The sequence below is a fragment of the Bombyx mandarina genome, chromosome 07, assembly GCF_030267445.1.
Source record: "Bombyx mandarina strain Sakado chromosome 07, ASM3026744v2".
In the NCBI taxonomy this organism is placed as follows: Eukaryota; Metazoa; Arthropoda; class Insecta; order Lepidoptera; family Bombycidae; genus Bombyx; species Bombyx mandarina.
In genome coordinates this window covers 7,720,631-7,741,689 of record NC_143214.1, presented here as the reverse complement: position 1 = coordinate 7,741,689, position 21,059 = coordinate 7,720,631, and the positions used below count along the sequence as shown (strand labels likewise).

General features: G+C 39.3%; 2 protein-coding genes across 2 annotated transcripts in view; one reads left to right on the top strand and one right to left on the bottom strand.

Moving 5' to 3' along the window:
• The first annotated feature begins 301 nt into the window (after window positions 1-301).
• Window positions 302-21,059, top strand: part of Sema5c (Semaphorin 5c) — a 57,373-nt gene continuing 36,615 nt past the window's right edge. The window contains exon 1 of the mRNA XM_028183128.2: window positions 302-736. The gene's annotated coding sequence lies outside the window, so the exon portion shown is untranslated. The remainder of the gene's footprint in view (window positions 737-21,059) is intronic.
• Window positions 6,623-7,537, bottom strand: LOC149502650 (uncharacterized). Its single transcript, XM_089728928.1, has one exon. The coding sequence runs from the start codon at window positions 7,535-7,537 to the stop codon at window positions 6,623-6,625; it is 915 nt and encodes a 304-aa protein (XP_089585054.1).

Here is a 21,059-nt window from a genome sequence, read left to right as displayed (position 1 = left end):
ACATTGGGAGAATATTTAGTACGTTTTTTGAATTGGATAAAAAAATTACATATTTTGTAAAGGTTTGTTTTTCTATTTGCTGATGATTAGCTGTTTGATTTTTTTTCTAGATAAAAAATTCCATGTTTTACGATAAAATTAAAATTAAATTACAAAAGCTATAAAATTGTGTGCGAAATGTATTAAAGTTGTTGCGTCTATAGAATAGTTTTCTAACTTGAAACTTTTAAGCTTCTAATTCGCGCCCTGATAATATTTATTAGAAAGAGAGCGCACGCGTGCGTTGGTTCTTTCGCTCCATTCACTCACACTGTTGCGTTTCGTTGACAGAGCCGGTTGTGTGCGCTGTATCGGAGATTTGTTTTTTTAGTTTTCGTGCGTATTCAACCACTTGTTTCTTTACCGATCGGTGACTGCAAGTGTTTTACGTTTTGATAAATAAGCTGAAACTTGTATTTTACATTTAGAACTATAGTTTAGGATAGTTCATTAACAGATTGATATAGAATCGGGTGAAATTTATGCCAAGTGAAGTCCAGATGTTAGAGCGAGCGACAATAACCTCGTTTTATGTCAACAAATAATAATAAACAGTGATTGGGACAAGTTATAGTTGCCGATCCGGACAAAAGTGATGAATTAAACAATACTCAGAACTGGATGTATTGCTTGAGAATGGTTTCGTGTGCCTTCGGAACGTGAATATCGTGGAGGCTTCACCCACATAACGTTTATGGTAAGTAAAAAGTTTCATGTTTTGTTTCGTAACTCCTTCGAGGTTTTATAGTACCGGTTCGTGGTAACTTTAAGTTTTCCCTTTGCCTTTTATGTTTTTTTTTACTGTAATGATATTCGGTAGGCGCCTACCTATTTTGGATGTGCTTTCGAGGTTGTGAATAATTAATTGATTACGCCTTTACTAGAATAGGTAGGAAAAAAAGTGTTCGAGATTCTCGCCGGATCTTCTTTCTTGCCGGATCTTCTCAGTGGGACATCCGGTATTTGTTAAACGTCAGGCAGCCTATAAAACCCGTTTGCTCAATTTAGTTACTTTAAAAAAAATCGTGAATTCTAGCACTAACATAAATGTACCACCTGACACCCACCTATCCAAGAGAGCACTGACCTGGAAAAGTTTCTGGCACAAGGAAGAGAGGCCGTCCCAGAACAACTTGGCGTCGCTCGGCTTAGCAGGAGCTGGGCGTCTTGGGCATGACATTATATTATGAAACTTGCATAACTAAATTTATATACCCATAAATAAATGTTTTGAAACTGTTGTGACTTCCACGTTTTGAATGTTTTGTGACTTCCACGGTGAAGGAATAACATCGTGTAATAAAAATCAAACCCGCAAAATTATAATTTGCGTAATTACCGGTGCTAGGACCTTTTGTGAGTCCGCAAGGGTAGGTACCACCACCCAGCCTATTTCTGCCGCGAAGCAGCAATGCGTTTCGGTTGATTTGGGATGTGTACACGCAAGTACTAATAATACGTTTAATAATAATTTTTTTTCGTGCGATATTTTAACTGCGTGCCAAAAAGCACTAGCATATTATTTTGAATAAACATTAAAAAAAAAACAAAGATAAGTGGACGACATTACGCCGCGCGGGAAGCTGTACAGGTTCTATTATCTCTGACCTTTACCTTACGCTCGAGTCCGTAACACTACACGACAACATCGGCCTAGGCAGACTGCATGACGATCAACATGTTTTCATTACAAATATTACAATCCTTTGACTTAATTTACCCAAAAGCAGTCGACTAAATGTTAATTTATTCGATAGCATGATTTAACTTTTGCAGATGTAAGTTTTGTATGGGTAGCTGTTAGCTATAATAGAATAGAAGATATTTGACAAATCCTGAATCGCGCAACTTTTTTTTATTGTTTTTTTTGCTTAGATGGTTAGACGAGCTCACAGCCCACCTGGTGTTAAGTGGTCACTGGAGCCTATAGACATCTACAACGTAAATACGCCACCCACCTTGAGATATAAGTTCTAAGGTCTCGGTATAGTTACAACGGCTACCCCACCCTTCAAACAAAAACGTATTATTGCTTCACGGCAGAAATAGGCGGGGTGGTGGTACCTACCCGTGCGGACACACAAGAGGTCGTACTACCAGTAATTATGCGAAACATAATTTTGCGGGTTCGATTTTTATTACACGATCCATTTTCATCCATTATTATCCATTTCCATTTCTTTATTTTAAAATTACTGTCCTACCCTGTAAATACTGATGCAAGATTCTACGCGACAGAATTAAAAAGGACTGTGGTGCCGACTTCATACCAGTTCACCATACTATTTACTTTATTGGGACACTTTTTATAAGTTTTATCACGTATTCATTGATTCGATTTTAAAATTGTAGCATAAACGTAAAACAAGAATATCCCATATCTGCAATATCCATAATCTGTATCCCAGGTGTCCTGGTATATCTCTGTTTATTATTATTGTTTTAACGTTCGCTGCGGACGTTAAGTGATTAATTGAGTAAAATAGAGCTTTTAACCTATAATGTTCCTGTCGTAGAAAAAGCTTATAAAGAACCCTGTTACGTTTACTGTACTATTACATTTTATTATTTACTAGCTGACCTGGCGAACTTTGTTCCGCCTTAGAGGCAATAAATGAGCAGACTTTTGATTTTATCAAGGTCAATTTTTTACTTGGATAATTAATGTAAATTTAAAAAGCAAGTATTTTAATGATTCTTTATTGGCCATGTATTTTTGTTGTTATTATTATAGACGCGAATTGTTGGTCTCCGTATGGATGTGGATGAGTATGTACGGGTCGTCCGGACTTGTAGCGTAATTGAGGTAAAGATAAGTATGTACCTGAGTAGGCGCCGTCGGTGTTCGGATAGTAAATTAAAATCGACACCTTGCACACTAATGAAATGTTTATTACAACTAACACTTAGTCCACACGAAAATACAACACAGTCTATATTATTATTATAATGAAGAATAGAAGGTTACGAGCACAGAAGAGATACAGTTTATAGGTAGTACACAGAAGACACTTTACACTTTACGACAATACTATTACAATAAACACAAAGCCAGCGCGTTATCACAAGAGATGCAAAAGCTTCGAAAACAATAAACCGTATATAATTAGCAAAAGCGACGTGCGTTCAGTACGAGGTAAGTTTCGACTGGGGGGCGTGGCTAGCCGCGATCAGCTGCGCCAGAGTACATTTCCCAGCTACCCGCGATATTCCGTTCAAGCGCGTGTGTCCACGGCGTGAACGAACGGGCGACCAGCTGATTGACGCGGCACGATAAATTGTCGTGTGTGTATGTCTTTAATATATAACGTAGTAATAATATATTAATAGATATGTTATATGTGTGAATGTATATTCTGTTTGTATTAATAATTATATGAAATAAATATATTATATAAGTTTCATATTGTGAAGAGTAAATGTGTATGTGCATGGAATGTGGGATAAGCCCACATCACTCCCCCCCAGAGACCTGGTTAGGGGCGATAAAAATCCGGGAATCTGACATGTCGACCGGAACGTGTAGTTATAGGTGCAGTTCTGTCAGGTGGTGGAGCTACCGAAACATCGGGTTCAGATATGACAGGTGGAAGTGTATTATCTAACAGGCCTTCATGGACGGTAAGGTAATACGCAGGTTTTAAACGGTCTATGGAGACGGTGACAGACTTACCTTTAATTAAAAGTTTGAACGTCTTGTCACGTCGTTCTAATACTTTATGAGGACCTGTATATGCTGGCGTAAGAGGAGGGCGCGAAGCATCTTCACGTAGGAAGACGTACTCCGCGTTCTTGAGCTCTTTGAAAATAAAAATCTTTTCTTTGTTATGGCGAGAGGCGGGAACCGGTTTTAATTTCTCGGCAAATGAGCGTAGACGAGCCGTAAAATCTGATAGATCAGTAGTACAGGCTGTGCTCGGCTCGAAAAATTCGCCGGGAAGTCTTAACGGCTCGCCGTAAAGCAACTCAGCGGACGAAGTCTGTAAGTCCTCCTTGAACGCGCTACGGATACCAAGTAGTACAAAAGGTAGGACTTCTGACCAATTGTCGTTAGCGTGGCATACGATGGAAGCTTTTAGCTGCCTGTGGAAGCGTTCCACAAGACCGTTACACGCGGGATGGTAGGCAGTTGTGCGTTTGTGCTGGAATCCAGTAGTTTTTGCCAGATACTGAAACAGCGCGGACTCGAATTGACGGCCGCGGTCTGTAACAATATCTGTCGGGCAACCGAATCGGGATATCCAGCCTGAAATCAGTGCCTTAGCCACCGTTTCTGCGGTAATATCAGGTATGGGCATGACTTCCGGCCATCGAGTGAACCGGTCTATAGCCGTGAGACAATACCTGTATCCCTGTGATACCGGGAGTGGGCCTATCAGGTCTATGTGGACATATCTGAAACGTGCAGTTGGTGCGTCGAAAGTGCCCAATGGTGCAGACACGTGTCGACTAACCTTCGCGCGTTGGCATGATAAACATGACCTAGCCCAGTTTCGACAGTCTTTTCGGACCCCAGGCCAAACAAATCGATCGGCTACCAACTTGGCAGTCGCGGAAGCGCCGGGGTGACTTAGCGAGTGGAGACTTTGGAATACCTGTTTGCGGTAATCCTTTGTGATGAATGGCCTGGGTGTCGGTGTACTGATATCACAGTACAAGGGATTACGGCATCCAGGGTATTCCATCTTTTTGAGACGGAGAGATAAGCTGTCCGTTAAATATTGAGCCAGTTCGGGATCACAGTTTTGAGCGTTGGCAAGGTCGGCGAGACAAATTGGAGCCTCCAGTTCATCGACGCGAGATAAGGTGTCGGCCACAACGTTATTTTTGCCGGAGATGTGCCTTATATCCGTCGTGAACTGGGATATAAAGTCCAAGTGACGAAATTGCCTGGGCGAACAATTTTGCTTCCTTTCGTGGAAGGCAAAACTGATTGGCTTATGATCAGTATAAATCGTGAAGTGTCTCGCTTCAAGCATATGTCGGAAGTACTTGATCGCCTCGTAGATTGCAAGAAGTTCGCGATCATACGGGGAGTACTTGTTCTGTGACGGACTCAGCTTACGGGAGAAAAAACCTAGAGGCTCCCACGTGTCATTTTTCAGCTGTTGCAAAACAGCCCCTATAGCCAAATCAGATGCGTCTGTAACCAAAGACAGCTTAGCCTGACAATCTGGATGTGCCAGGAGTGCCGCGTTGGAGAGGCTTTCCTTGGTCTCTGCGAAAGCTTTCAGAGCAACGTCATTAAGGCTAATAGGAGTGGAGCCTTTGACTGAACCCATAAGTAGGGCGTTAAGGGGAGCTTGTATTTGGGCAGCATTAGGCAGAAACCGCCTATAAAAATTGGCCATACCTAAAAACCGTCTAAGCGTCCTAACGTCTTTGGGTGGGGGAAAGTTATTGATGGCTTGTACCTTCTCGTCCAGTGGTTTGGTTCCGCTCTCCGAGATACGGTAACCTAGAAAAGTTACCTCGGGAGCCCCAAAAACACACTTGGACAAGTTGATTACCATCCCGTAGTCCCTAAGTCTGGTAAATACTTGGCGCAGATGCTGCTCATGCTGAATGCTGTCCCTGCTAAATATGAGAAAATCGTCCAAATAACAGTACACGAAATCTAGCCCGCGCATCATCTCATCCACAAATCTTTGAAATGTTTGGCTAGCATTTCGTAGCCCAAATGTCATAAACGGGAATTCATACATTCCAAAGGGGGTGGTGATCGCGGTTTTTGGTATATCGTCGGCACAGACTGGTATTTGGTTGTAGGCTTTAACAAGGTCAATGGTGCTAAACTTACTACAACCAGCGATATTGTGCGCAAAGTCGTGTATATGACGTACTGGATACCTATCTGGGATAGTCCGGGCGTTGAGTTGCCTATAGTCACCACAAGGGCGCCAACCGTTGTCTTTTTTCGGTGCCAGGTGTAATGGTGATGACCATGGGCTATCAGACGGTCTAGCTGTACCATCAGCTAGCATGGACTCGAATTCCGCCTTCGCCACCTTCAGTTTCTCGGGTGCTAAACGCCTAGGTGCACAAGCTACTGGAGGCCCTGGTGTAGTCCTAATGTGGTGTTGTGTATTGTGGCTTACCGTACGTTGTGTACCAGCTGGTCGCGTAATTTCAGGAAAATCGCGCGAAAGCAAAGTGTGGTAGTGAGAATCACCAGTCGGAACCTTCACAGAAAGAATATCGTTAGTATTACAGGCCAGTGAAGCTGGAGCAGACAGGGTAGTGGTGTCGTCAATTAATTTTCGATTCTTACAATCTACAATCAAGTTATAGTGACACAAAAAATCTACACCTATAATGGGCTTCGTCACATCAGCCACTATAAATCTCCATGGGTAGTTGCGTCGGAGTCCAAGGTCCAGGTTGAGCTGCGAGTACCCATACGTGTCAATGGTTGATCCGTTGGCTGCTGTCAGTTTGTAGCTGGTTGGTGCACGACGCTCTCGTAGCTGGGTCCGTGGGAAAACACAGAGGTCGCTACCGGTGTCGACCAAAAACTGGGTTTTCGTGGTGCGGTCAGTTACGAAGAGGCGACCTGGAGAGTTAAGACAGTCGTTTGTCGCCATTATCGACTGCCTGTGACATTTCCCGACTCGTTGTAGTCGCACGGCTTCTGGCATTTGCTTGCCTTAGCCCCGAACTTCGCGTGGTACCAACAAACGGGGTACCGTCGATAGTTGGAAGCAGATCGTGTTCTGCTGCGGGATGTCGAACGCCATCGAGGTCGAGAACGGTTCGAACGGTTCTGGGAGCGGTTTGTGGCGCGAGTCTGGTCTTCGAGCTTTAATGCGAGGCGTTCCACCATTTTCCTCAGCTCTGCGATCTCACTGGACTGGTTGATACTACTCGTCCCGCATGTTGAAGTGGCTGTGACGTTGCATGGAGTCGTTATTTCCTGTATTCGGTCAGCAAGATCCGACAGCTGTTCTAGCGAATGGGTAGGCTGCGATGTTAGTACCGTCTGGATACTGTTCGGCAGGCGGTTACTCCAAATAGTTCGGATGAACTCGTGTGGAACGGACGGTCCGGCCAGGTCCATAAGATGTCTCAGAAACTGCGACGGTTTTTGGTCACCCAACTCTTCATGAGTTAGCAATTGCTTGACCTTCTTTTCATGGGAGGCGGAGAGACGTCTGATGAGCTCGCTCTTAATTTTATCATAGCGATTGCTGGTCGGAGGATACACGATAATATCCTTTACCGCCTTCGCGTGAGGAATATCTAAGTTAGTGATAACGTTGTTGAACTTGATGTGGTCTTCTGTAATGCCATAGTTATCGAATTGGCCTTCTAGAAGTGCAAACCAAATTTCTGGGTCCTCTGGAGAAAACGGAGGCACCTTCAAATTAAACTTCCGGATGTCGGACGGCAAAATGTCGTTATCGTGTACAGTGGAAACGCGCTTTTTTTTCGTTCGTCGGGGTTTTACGCTGCTACCTCCATGAGAACCAGCGGTCTCGACAGAATCACTGCTGCTCATTATGGTGTTCTTCAGGGGTCACCAGTATAGACGAGAATTGTTGGTCTCCGTATGGATGTGGATGAGTATGTACGGGTCGTCCGGACTTGTAGCGTAATTGAGGTAAAGATAAGTATGTACCTGAGTAGGCGCCGTCGGTGTTCGGATAGTAAATTAAAATCGACACCTTGCACACTAATGAAATGTTTATTACAACTAACACTTAGTCCACACGAAAATACAACACAGTCTATATTATTATTATAATGAAGAATAGAAGGTTACGAGCACAGAAGAGATACAGTTTATAGGTAGTACACAGAAGACACTTTACACTTTACGACAATACTATTACAATAAACACAAAGCCAGCGCGTTATCACAAGAGATGCAAAAGCTTCGAAAACAATAAACCGTATATAATTAGCAAAAGCGACGTGCGTTCAGTACGAGGTAAGTTTCGACTGGGGGGCGTGGCTAGCCGCGATCAGCTGCGCCAGAGTACATTTCCCAGCTACCCGCGATATTCCGTTCAAGCGCGTGTGTCCACGGCGTGAACGAACGGGCGACCAGCTGATTGACGCGGCACGATAAATTGTCGTGTGTGTATGTCTTTAATATATAACGTAGTAATAATATATTAATAGATATGTTATATGTGTGAATGTATATTCTGTTTGTATTAATAATTATATGAAATAAATATATTATATAAGTTTCATATTGTGAAGAGTAAATGTGTATGTGCATGGAATGTGGGATAAGCCCACATTATTATTATTATTCACTCGCAATGTTTCGAATCCTAGTTACATTTACGGCTTCGTCGGGAAAGATTTGATCGTGTTGGTCGCGGCATGGCTTTCTTAATGATTACCTATCTCGGCACAATAAGCTAATAGAAACTCGAAACAAATCATCAACCGGTCAACTTCGAAATTCTACTATAACTAACCATAGCACGTTTAGCTGTCAGTTGCGCTTTGTTATTCCATATCAGTTGCGTTTTGTTATACCACGTTTAAGTCATGTCTCACGGGAACGCGATAAAAAGTATCCTTTATCCTTCTCCTGGCTCTAAATCAAATCAAATCAACTACCTCCCCACCAACTTTCAGCCAAATCAGCTCAGCCGTTCTTGAGTTATAAATATTGTAACTAACACGACTTTCTTTTATATATATAGAAAAATATAGATATAGATTTTGCAAACCACGTAAGGTTAATTCATTTATTGACCAAATTACGGATATACGGATGCGTATAGCTTCAGCATAAAATTTCATTCCTCTTTGGAAAGCCAAAGCTAGCTAATAACTTTAATGTTAGAGCCGGCAGAAGGCTGGGATTTCCATCGTTCCATCGGGATCGTTCATCTTTTTCTTACATTCGCTTTAGAGAGAGATACAGAGAAGTGCGTTTGAGCTTCAGGACGAATTCGTCTAAATACCCAAATACCAAATATCCGATCGATGCGAATCGAATCAGATTCAAATTTCACACACATTCAATAGATTAATATCTTAAATTGCGTGTCCTATCAATCGACGACTCACATAATTGCACTGCAACAACTCATTGCTTTCGATGCGTGAACAATTTGCATTTATTGCTGCCATCTTCTTAAATTGGACGTCGTTAAACGAAAAGGATCCAATTAAGATACGGTTTCGAGAATTCAATTTTGATTTTGACACTCGTCGCAGATGTGTGTGATGGGCCAAGCTTGATCTTGTGTAAGGGGTTACCGAAAAACGGTCTGCTATTTCTGGTATGTATCAAACGCTTATATTATACCAGATTGTTTTTGCGGACTAAACATCCATACATAATATAAACGTGCCAATAATTTAAAGTGTTTTTACGGTTTAAACTCGTGTTAATCAATAAACAGTTTCAATTATGTTTACGAGTCACCAAAACTGAACAAAACACTCAAGTGTTTAAAATTGACACTATATTTATATAAACTATTGGTCGCCCGGTAGTCGAAATTCGACTATAATTAATTGAAATTATAAGTATGTATTATGACTCTATTGTCAAAGACTATTATTACGTTCCTTCACAGATTTCGCCAAGACTACACTTTAGACAAATATTAATAAAGACAAACAATAATTAATCTTTTTTTTTAAAGGGATTTTATGATCTGGTCTTATTTTAATTTATATTCATAGTTTTATGAAAAATGATATTATGGAGTGAAATGAAATGAAGATGATTAATTTGAGACATTAATCAACTGGGATGAAATTAAATGAAATGAAATGAGATGATATGGGATGAAATATAATCTCAGTAAAATGGTCATTTACTAAGATTTTTTCAGTGGACTTTTTGGAGGATCCCGAGAAGTTACGTCCTTGGTTTTGTTTCATTTTCCCACATTTGTGCACTTTCACAGATATTAAACAGTTAATAAACCACCATTATTACACATTTAAACCCGAGGAAACACTAAATAGATAAAATAAAACAAATCACACAACTTCACTCCTCGCGTTCCCTCCCGCCAAAAAGTCCAATAATTAATCTATTCTCAATTTGACCACAGACTATAAGTTAAGCAATAAAAAAAGTTTGACAATAAATAAAGAGTATGCATGCATGTGTGTGTCAAATACATGGTAGTGTGTGTAATGTTTTTTTATTGATTTCATGTATTTTTAATGCATAATATATAAAAAAAATATTAGCATTCTGTACTTCTTCTGTATATGAAATGTCATACTCCTCCGCCCGCGCATTTTTCCTAAAAGGGGGTATAACGTTTTTGCTTCACGTATTAATATATAGATATAAGCTTTCAGTTATTTTTTTAGCTTGCGTAGTGTATTTAAGTTGATGAACTCCAAATTATTATTGTATTTGAACGACCGACGAGATTAACCTGATCTGCTATAGACATAACAAAATGAACGGAGCTTAGATATCAGTTTCCATGACCACTTAATTCTGGGTGAACTTGGTGAGCTTTCGTCCGTCGATAGTTAAAGAATAATAAAACCTTTTTTTTGTTTTAAAATTTGTTGCGCGTGATCTCAAGAAGCCTCGTTCTCGAGTGCTTGTATGTATTATAAGTTCAATGGCTAACTAGGGTTGTTACTGATATCAATTAAAGTTTTTCATAAAATATTGTTACGCGCTGGGGTTCGGGATAAATAAAAATTCTAGCGAAGTACAAATTAACACTGTATTAACACTTAGAATACTTTTAAATTCTTGATTCACTTCTTCCGTTTTGCTTCAGGTGATCAGTTCGCTGTTTCGCTTCGAGTAGTTTCGATTACTAACTGACTACATGCCATCTCTGTATCACTTTTAAAGTCGATACGACATGCCTAGTTTTATCGAGAATATTCTGGGCAAGTCGAGTAGCTTCGATCTGTGTTTTCGCCATCTGTTGGCAGATGGCGTTGTACTTTTCAAGCGTTCTTAATGTTACTAGTTCCTTTGATATTAGTTTTTGCTATTCGGCAATAGATGGCGTTACTCTTACCGGCGTAACAATAATTATTATTATGTCTTGCAAAGGTTAAAGAATGAATATTTCTGCTTATGTATGGAAATATGTTGGAGTGAAATGGAAAAAATGCAAAGTGGGCTAAATGATAACACGCCCGGTGTACTAGTACCCAACAATGCCGACATCTAAGCCCCGCAAGCTGATGGCATTATTTCATAAAATTAAGACTGATCTCACATAAATCAATGAATTAAATACAGTAGCCAATAAAAACGTGTTAAAAAAAATACAAGAGCTTAATAAAATTTAATCTGCAGCTATTTAAAATAAATGTCTATAATAATATGTAGTGCTTAATAAATTTAATGTTACGGTGCCATCCTTGCGTTGAGAGGTAGGAGCACTATTCCAAGAAACAGTGGCTTTCTTGTTCTCTCAGCGCGCTACCCACACAGCAGACCATGTGCGACCATTGTTCGTTTACAGCTTCAAGATTCTTTATTTTCAGTTGAAGCTTAGGTAGAGACTCGTTCATAATGACATAAAACAATTCTACTTTTTACTGTCTCATCGAGTTTTCTGCCGAAGCAGACGTGCTTTCCAATGAGGCAGCCGTCTGAGTCCATTAATAAATGACCCCCTAATAATACATACTTTATTCATATAAGGTACTAAAATATTCCACGCTGCGGACAACACGACTCTGTGACTAGTGTGTTTTGAGCGATACAACTTTTAAGATTCAAATTCAAAATTCTGATTCTAACCGATCTAGCTATTTGGCAGAGTTACCTATGCAGATTTAATTTTGTATATAACAAAGTTATTCCATCATCTATTTACTAGTTTTATAGGCCGGGATCGCTATCTGCTTTAAAAAAACTCCAGGATAATTAATTTCTATGTGAACTATACTTAATATTTTTATTATTCTTTTTATTTGTTTCGGTTTGTTTATGTTACCTTGGCGTGCATGCCACAGCGCACGTAGTGCGTACGCGGGATTTATCGATAAGAGTTATTGTACTTGTAAATCGCTATACCTGTTTTACGGGGTGCTGTTTTAGTAAATGCTTTTTTATTTATTCATGAGTTCACTTCTGTTGTTTCCTACTTATCAGATGGCCATCGTTCTTTTTTATTTTTATTTATTGATTCGAGAGGTGAACGAGCTCACGGCCCACCCTGTGTTAAGTGGTTATAGGTGCCCATAGACATCTACAACGTAAGTACCGCCACCCACTTTGAGACACGAGTTCTAATTATCTGTTTTTAGAGTTTGTTTGTTTTTTATTGCCGCAATAAAGTTTTGCGTCAGGATTTATTCGGATCATGGATTGGTCTTTTGTTTCAAAGTTAATATAATTAATAGCTAATAGTTAGAACCGTACCGAGTAAAGTACCGAGACCTTTCCTTATTAAATTTCTATGTATTATTGACAACGAAAGTTGAGAAATTAGTCGAAATCGAAGTCTGTAGTCAAAAAAATGTACAAAACGGATGGTATTGGATAATTAAAAGAAATTTGAAAATGCCTATTTTTTGTTATCAGAAACAACCTTTGATCAATATGTTATAAATGTTTGTTTGTTTGTTTGTTTGCTTCTGCTCTATGGGTTCGTAAGTCGTTTATTTTTTTTAAAGTACAATTTAACTAAAGTAAGAAACAATTTAATAGCGATATTTAATACGAAATCCGATCGTGTTGTCTTGAATTATAGTATACATTTCCTCACAGCAGAATGATACTTTCACTGTCTTCAAATAAAAATGTGAACAAACAAACAAAACATCAAAGTTAATATACTCGTATTTATGATACGTAATACCTTCAAGTATTTTGTAACCGTTTATCATTCAGATAAAAAGTTTTTATCAGTTATGATTTTACTACTAGTAACGTTTGCCGTCATCATATCAATCCAGGTCAATTTATTTGGTAAACACGCATCATTTATCATTTTATCGATATTAAATTATTTACTCGTTCAGCAATATCAAATGCACCTGAGTTGTATTTATTATTGATAATAAAATCTGTTATCGTGAAATTAAATACTGATTTAGTAATTATGGGTTCGTTGACCCTGATTGAAGAAGAGCTTTTTACGTCTTCCTGCATATCGTTGAGAGCCGAACCCTGTGGAGTTGATATGGGCTCCAATAAAATCATATGCGATTTGAAATAACAAGACGATTAAATCGTCTGACGCTTTACTAAGACTTTACTAAGAGAGACTCATAGACGCTGTAAGCTATGCCATATGAGAGAAATTTATAATCGACGAAGGTGATGAAGACATTACAGATATATGTATATGTTTTTCATTTTTATTTATTAAGCTATTGCATAGCTTTTATCGCAGACTTTGAGCGCGGCGACCGAATCAAGAAATTCCGTAACGAAAATAAAATCTAACACCCCCCACTCCGCCTACCATGTAGCTCGCGTTCAGCACATTTACACGTTGCGCTTGTGTAGTGTTTGTGATTAGGCGCGCGGCGTGACGTCGCACTCATAGACACAACCCACTGACATAGACACAGCGACGAGCGAATTAAGCCATAGACACAGCCCACTGACTTTCTCGCCGGATATTCTCAGTGGGTCGCGTTTCCGATTCGGTGGTAGATTCTGCGAAGCACTGCTCTTGCTAAGGTCAGTGTTAGCATCACTCCGGCTTGAGCCCCGTGAGCACACCTACATGTTAGGGCGAAGCTGATATAGCCTCTCACACAAAAGACGGGTCAGCGAATCCGCCGTCCCCATCAGCCTCGGAACCAGCATTTTAAAATAGTGGTCAAATCCCCATTTGCTGTCCAGCACAAGGCCCAAATGCTTAAGCTTCGGTTGGACAGCAATGGTGACCCCCACCTACGAGATTCGCGCCTTGAGGCGGCCCCTCCCGAGCCGAGTGGAAAGATTTCTTTAAAATAATCGATAGTGCACTTAGCAGCATATATTCGTAAATTTTCGTTTGCTTTTTATTTTTAATCTGTTTTTCAATTTTCTATACGTCATAATCTGTATGTATGCTGTCACGATCTGTATGCAGCGTCTCCTCAAGTACTTCGGACACGTGGCCCGACAAAATCCTGAGAACTTGGAAAAATTAAGAGTTGTAGGCCACGTGGAAGGAAAGAGAAGTCGAGGAAGATTGCCAACCAGGTGGACGGACATTGTCAAGGAGGCCACAAACACCAGCGTCCCGGGCGCCATTTAGCAAGCCGATTGCAGGCAGCATTGGAGGAAGCTAGTGCAAAAGCTGGACCAAGGTGGTCACGACTCTCAGTAATGAGGAAGCGACAAAGAAGACGAAGACTACGTCATCAATTTATTATAGCTTGACAATAAATACTGAAATGAAGTTAGAATTAATCGGGATAGTTTTTGCATGTTGTAAATTGTTGATGCAACATAAAACCAAGTGTAATATGAAGGCGGCGGAATTTTCGATGATTCCTACATAAAGGATTAAATGTGATACAAATGTAATTAGTGAGAATTTGACGATATTATAGCGTTGAGTGATAGATTGTTTACAAAGCTACTACAGTAGTTTTGTCGGGAGTGTAGGTATGTTGACTGAATGAATGGAATTCGAAAAGTAAATACTCGTAAAAATTTAATTCGGCAAATCTTCGTTATTGCGCCTATGAGGTCATAGCTATGTACATTTTGTGCGGAGTTTATTTTAATACAAAATAATTTCTTAACAAAAAGTAATTTGTACAAAAAGAGCTCAAATTTATGGTATAATTTTATATTTATGGTATATCTATACTTCTATACTATAATATTATAAAGAGGAAAGATTTGTTTGTTTGTTTGTATTGAATAGGCTCGGAAACTACTGAACCGATTTGAAAAATTCTTTCACTGTTTGGAAGCTACACTATTCCCGAGTGACATAGGTTATAATTTTTATGAAAAAAATTAAGGATCCTTACTAAAACTCCAATAATGTAACTCAAGGTGAAAAAAAAAACCTAACATATTCTTTACATCGCGTGCCCTGCGAAAACTATTGTTGATAGAATAAAATAATGTACTACGATTTTGTAGAACACATTATTATTTACAAAAAGTGTCGCGACAGCATATGTCTAGCTATTGTAGTTATATCGCAATAAGTGTTCTTTTATTTAAAAAAATAAACAACGTCAAATATCGTTGTAATTTTTGTTCCGAGCGGAGGCGGAGCGGGCCGTTAGTATTTTATAAATATGGTACTGTAATTCGACAATTTTAATAATCTTTTTTTATTTTTATTGCCCCTGTAGGCAAACGAGCTTACGGCCCACCTGATGGTGAGTGGTTACCGTCGCTCATGGACTTCAGCAATTTCAGGGGCAGAGCCAAGCCGCTGCCTACCGCTTAATACTCTCCACAAGCCTCGTTCGAAGAAGGAAAGCCGGATGGTACGTGTCAAAAAAGACCTGGAAACGCACTGTGGATAACCGCAGTAGATCCAGGTAGTATGGATATTCCATTCAGTCTTGCAAAACGTCTTTCAAAATTCCGCGTCTCGACTTTAATAGAGCAACTTATTCGAAAGCCAAAAATTATCATTAGGAACGCGCTGTGCACGGACCCAGCTGGTACTGATAGAAGGCACTTTTAAATCTTCAGTGTACCCGAGTCGTTATACATATTTACACCATACGGTAAACGATCCGTGTGATTAGGATTCGACAGTAAAAACGGAATTTGTTTGAGCTAAATTGAGTTCTAGGGAGTAAGGGGAGGTCGGAATGCTACCTTCATCGGCCCTATTGTCAACCCCACCTGCACGCGCCGGATGGCGGCGGCGACCAACAGGTTGCCGTGGTGCTCCCTGCTAGAAAACCAACGGGGCAACGGCGACCAAGCAATGGCGGTATAACCATACACACCCGTCAGGGAAACCTGTACGGAAGAGGCGGCAGAAACCTTGGGGATCAAATATCCCCTAAAATGCTGGTGCAGAAGGTAACGGGAAACCACTGCACTAATTTCCCACGAGAGTCATGACCAGGTCGTATATTCGACTGATGCATGACCACGACCACTCTGTCAAGAGTGTACGAATAGGAAATTGAGTTCTATATTTCAAAGGACATATATTAGTTATGTTGAAAGCTAATTAGAAACTTCTTGATGGTTGCTCACAGACCGGAGCCTCCTCATAAACATCCGTCAGATCTAAGTGGTAATTGCAAAGGATTGACAGCTACCACATACCCTTCAAATCAGAATATATGGCTTACGGTACCGACTCGCACAGAGAAAACACATTAAAATACAGACATACCTACAATCTACATATAGGATGTTTCGTATAACGTATATTTGTTTTAGTTCGAAGTAGCTACAGATTATTATAATATTATGTAAGATACGTAAATGGCATGCTGACCTAAAGTAGTTTGAAATCGAATCAATGTGGGCTTTTTCATTAATATGCATAATTTGATAAACGATTTTTAAAGCTACTTAAAGTTATTATTAATTATTTATTACTAAGATGGTTGGACGAGCTCACGGCCCACTCTAGAATTAAATGGTTGCCATAGTCCAAGAACAACGTAAATGCCGCCATCCATCTGGAGGCCTAAAATCTCAGTTTTGATAGTACAACGGCTACCTCACTTCTTCAAACCGAAACGCTACTTCACGGCATCAGTGGTGGTAGCTACCGGTGCGAACTAACAATACTTTTTACCACCATTAATTTAATTAGTGATGGATGACAAGACTAATGAAAAAAACAATTAGGACAGTAATGCTTTGGAAATTAAACTATGATTAAAAATATAACGCATAGCTGTAACATAAGATTCTTTGATAAAACCATGAGATTTGTTTGAATCATGAAAAACACCATACATATTTACTCGGAGATATGGTATCAAAACCGTGAGCCGTGCTTATATCAAATATTTGTCGGGCATTCGTTTGTTTTGCCACTCCTTGAACTTACACACGGAAGCGTATCAAAATACGGCTATCTATAAGATATAACTAATGAGCCCTCGATATGTAGGTCAGAGTTATTGAAGCTACTCGAGATATTAAATGTAATACGCAAACGAATTTGGGTTCTTATCGATCTGCTGGGATTTATCTGGAGTGGTTTTTTTTGGAAGGCTTCAAGTCAATCATCTATGTGCAGATTAAATCATTTGGAGTTTAGAACATAACCGTTGTTAAATAGAAAACAAAAACACAAATTTTGTTAGACGATGTGTCCTTTGGGCCTTGAGGCAAAGGAATTTTTATCAGAAATCCTCAAACGCTTGAAGGAAGTTACACGTGATGCTAAGGCTGGCTGGTACTTTGCATAGAGAGTCTGTCTGGCTGTCAGTGTCTTGGGAATTGTGCCTCCTTCAAGCGCGTTAGAAGATTTGTTCTTCTGTATGAATTGATTTATGTTAAATTATTATTATTAATGTTTTAAATAAATAAAAAGTTTAAATCGGGCAAAACTAATAACAGCAATAGAGATGATAAACGTCTTGGTCTACGGGAATAAACTAGTTAGATTCATAAAAACAATATTGAATTCATAGAAAAGTTGAAGGAACAGCATTCGATTTTTTCCATATAAAGGCTCGAAAAAGCCTCAAAACTGATTTTCCATTCTTCTGTATTTCAACGTTTTCCGGAGTAGATGTTTATGACGTCATTGATACGAAACAGATGCTGTATTTCGGCGAATTTTATTGTAATATGAAAATTCTTTTAATCTAATTAATAAAAAATCGTTTCCCAATATTAAAGTGATTTTATTTATTTCATTTTCATCCGAATCGCTAAGCCGATTATGGCGAAATACGGTATGGAAATAGCTTGCAACCTGGGAAGGAATATAAAGGTAGTCCATGCGGGCGATGCGGTCACAAAGCTACATAATTAGTTATGTAAAAATGAAGAACGCTTTCAACATTGTGGTATTATGCACTTTGCAATACAGTTATGTTTTTTTTTTGTTGCCCTTGTAGGCAGACGAGCATACGGCCCACCTGATGGTGAGTGGTTACCATCGCCCATGGACTTCAGCAATGCCAGGGGCGGAACCAAGCCGCTGCCTACCGCTTGTTTTCTGTTAAAAACTCATTTCCTTTGCTACCCAACACCTATATAATTTCCGTTCTTCAATATTTTAGTCTACGCTATCACACGAATTTTATGTTGATTCAGGGAGTAGAAGTATCTTAAGGATTTGGGTCCCACGTTCGTCCATTCGATTACTTAAATACGTACCTTATACTTCAGAAATACAGATTGTTTTTGTAGTTACTCGGCACTAGTAGTGCTATTTTAAAACACATATATTGCGTTGAAGCGATTAGGTAATTATATAGCTTTATACGACGTTGTATCGGAATCAGAGCATTGAGCTTGTTGGTAATAAGATAAGGTTTAATTTTGCTTTCCGTTATAAATTACATTGTCTTTTTCAACAAAATCGCCTAATATTTGGTTATGACGTGTATCCTCAATTTTGCCATTTCTGTCGTAGGAATTAGGAGCACCTTGCACTTGCGACAGTGCTACGACATGTCGTTTTCAAATGAGATTTCCAGATCTCGTGAGCTGGCATGGCAATTTTTTTTTTATTGCTTAGTTGGGTAGGCGAGCTCACAGCCCACCTGGTGTTAAGTGGTTACTGGAGCCCATAGACATCTACAACGTAAATGAGCCACCCACCTTGGGATATTAGTTCTAAGGTCTCAGGTATAGTTACAACGGCTGCCCCACCCTTCAAACCGAAACGCATTACTGCTTCACGGCAGAAATAGGCAGGGTGGTGGTACCCACCCGCGCGGACTCATAAGAGGTCCTACCATCAGTAGATATGTGTCAGATGCCTTATTTGATCATACGATAAACCATATAAACGATATAACGACAATATTAAAATTATAGTATTTTCTTCGGTTTTCGCGAATCGTACACGTTAATAAAATTATCTTTTTACGGTATAATCTAGAATTTTTATTTTATTTTACTTAACGGAAGGAGCGGCTTGGAAATTCCCCTTGGCATTACTGAAGTCCCAGGGGCGATGTTAATCACTCACCATCAGGTGGGCCGTATGCTAGTCTGCCTACAAAGGCAATAAATACAATACAACAAACACAAGCTTGATGTGCCGATGAGTAGGCTACATAAGATACGAAATTCATTCGGGTGTTTGTCTGTGCGACTGTACAACAAAATCCAACAAGATGTTCAGAGCCTACATGTACATAGGTTTAAGAAAAATATTAAAGAACATCTACACAATAAAGCTTACTATAAAGTCAATGATTATCTAGAAGATTGCACAAAGTTGGAATGAGTTGCTTGCTCTGGGCATTTCAATATTAAAATAATTGTTACGTTATAATGCCCCTTGTAAAAATGAATATTTAAAAAACATCTAATATTTAAAAAAAAAAGACATGCCCGCTGAGTTTCTTGCCAACTCTTCTCAGGACGGAGGCTAGTTCTTGTGAATTGGCGGTAGTTCTTTTTGACGTTCAACAAGTATGTACTTTCATCTATGTTGAAATTTTTTTTTATTTGATTTCAATAAAATAATAATCATTATATATATCGTCACCTCCATATTTCCGATGTTTCATGTGGTCAGCACGGGAGACTATTCAAATACAATCTATTTCTTATGACACAGACTGGTTATATCTTCATATTGTTTCGTCGCCTCTGCCGATAATCCGTATCGTGATTTCGATACATTCATTACGTTGCATCAGTTGAATCTCCGATCTAAATTTGCATAATGATAACTTCGTTTACAAACAAGTTCTCGTGATTGGGAGTTGTTTTGTGCTTATGAAATTTGGAAGATCGAACCTCAATTATTATTAGTATTCACTGTGATTTGTTTGTTCTTTTGTGACATGGAAGTGTAAATATAAAATAACATACGGTTTTTCTGATTAATAATGAAATGCATCACGACCGGTCGTCGATTTTACCTTTGTCTCTGTAATGGTTTTTTGGATATTTACATTTGTAAGTTAGTGATATTTTTAAAAATTTTCAAGGCCAAGCTAAGGAAAGAATGTAAAGAGCATACCCTAATCTACTTGCGGTTAGTAGAGAATTGCGTTATTGTACTAAAATAGATAATGAAGAAGTGATAATACGGATGTATTCATTAATAGAATTAGCATGTGGATAAAATTGTTGATAGTATCGAAGGAGGTCACTGCGATGAGCAACTGTGTTTTATTCAGATAGTTCACTGGTGGTAGGGCGTTCACTGGTATATCAGAGGAAGTGTGAAAGTAGCTGAGGTGATCGACAAATTAAAGAGCGTGATAGAGACATGTGATGCATAGAGAGGAAATGCACGTGAGTAGGAGATGTAAGAAAATAGTAGTGCAAGGTAGAGGGGGAAGAGGTCGACCGAAGAAGGCATGGATAGAGTGTGTGAATGACGATATGAGAGAAAGGGGAGTGAGTGTTGAAATGACGACTGATAGAACAGAATGGAATAGAAAAATTCACTGTACTGACCCCACCTGGTGGAATAAGGTGGAGACAAAGAGATAGAGAGGGCGTCAACTGGTAACAGGGTGTCTTGTAAGACCGCATGGGTATGTACCACCACCATGCTTATTCCTGCCGTGAAAGAGGAATTCATTTCGGTTTCGGAGCAGTCGTTGTACTGCAAAAACTGAGACATAGAACTCATGTCTCAAGGTGGGTGGCGGCATTTACGTTGTTGATGTCTATGGGCTCCGGTTACCACTTAACACCAGGTGGGTTATAAATTCGTCCACCCATATAACCAAACAACTATTTTAATAGAATTTCCTTTGGCACTAAGTCCTTATGGCATTCAGTTACAAACAGAAGGGCTCTATCAAAATAAACCAAGATAAATGACAGTTCTAATGTATAGGTACTGAAAAATCCGATCCTAAGTGTAATTTCTAGTAATTTCTATAATGAGTTTTGAAATACAAAAGTTCTGTCATGATTTGTCTAATAAATTTTGCGTAATGCCGAAGCGCGTAGATTAACTAATAATAGACAAACATTCGGAGTCAGACACCTTGTTGTTACGTCAGAC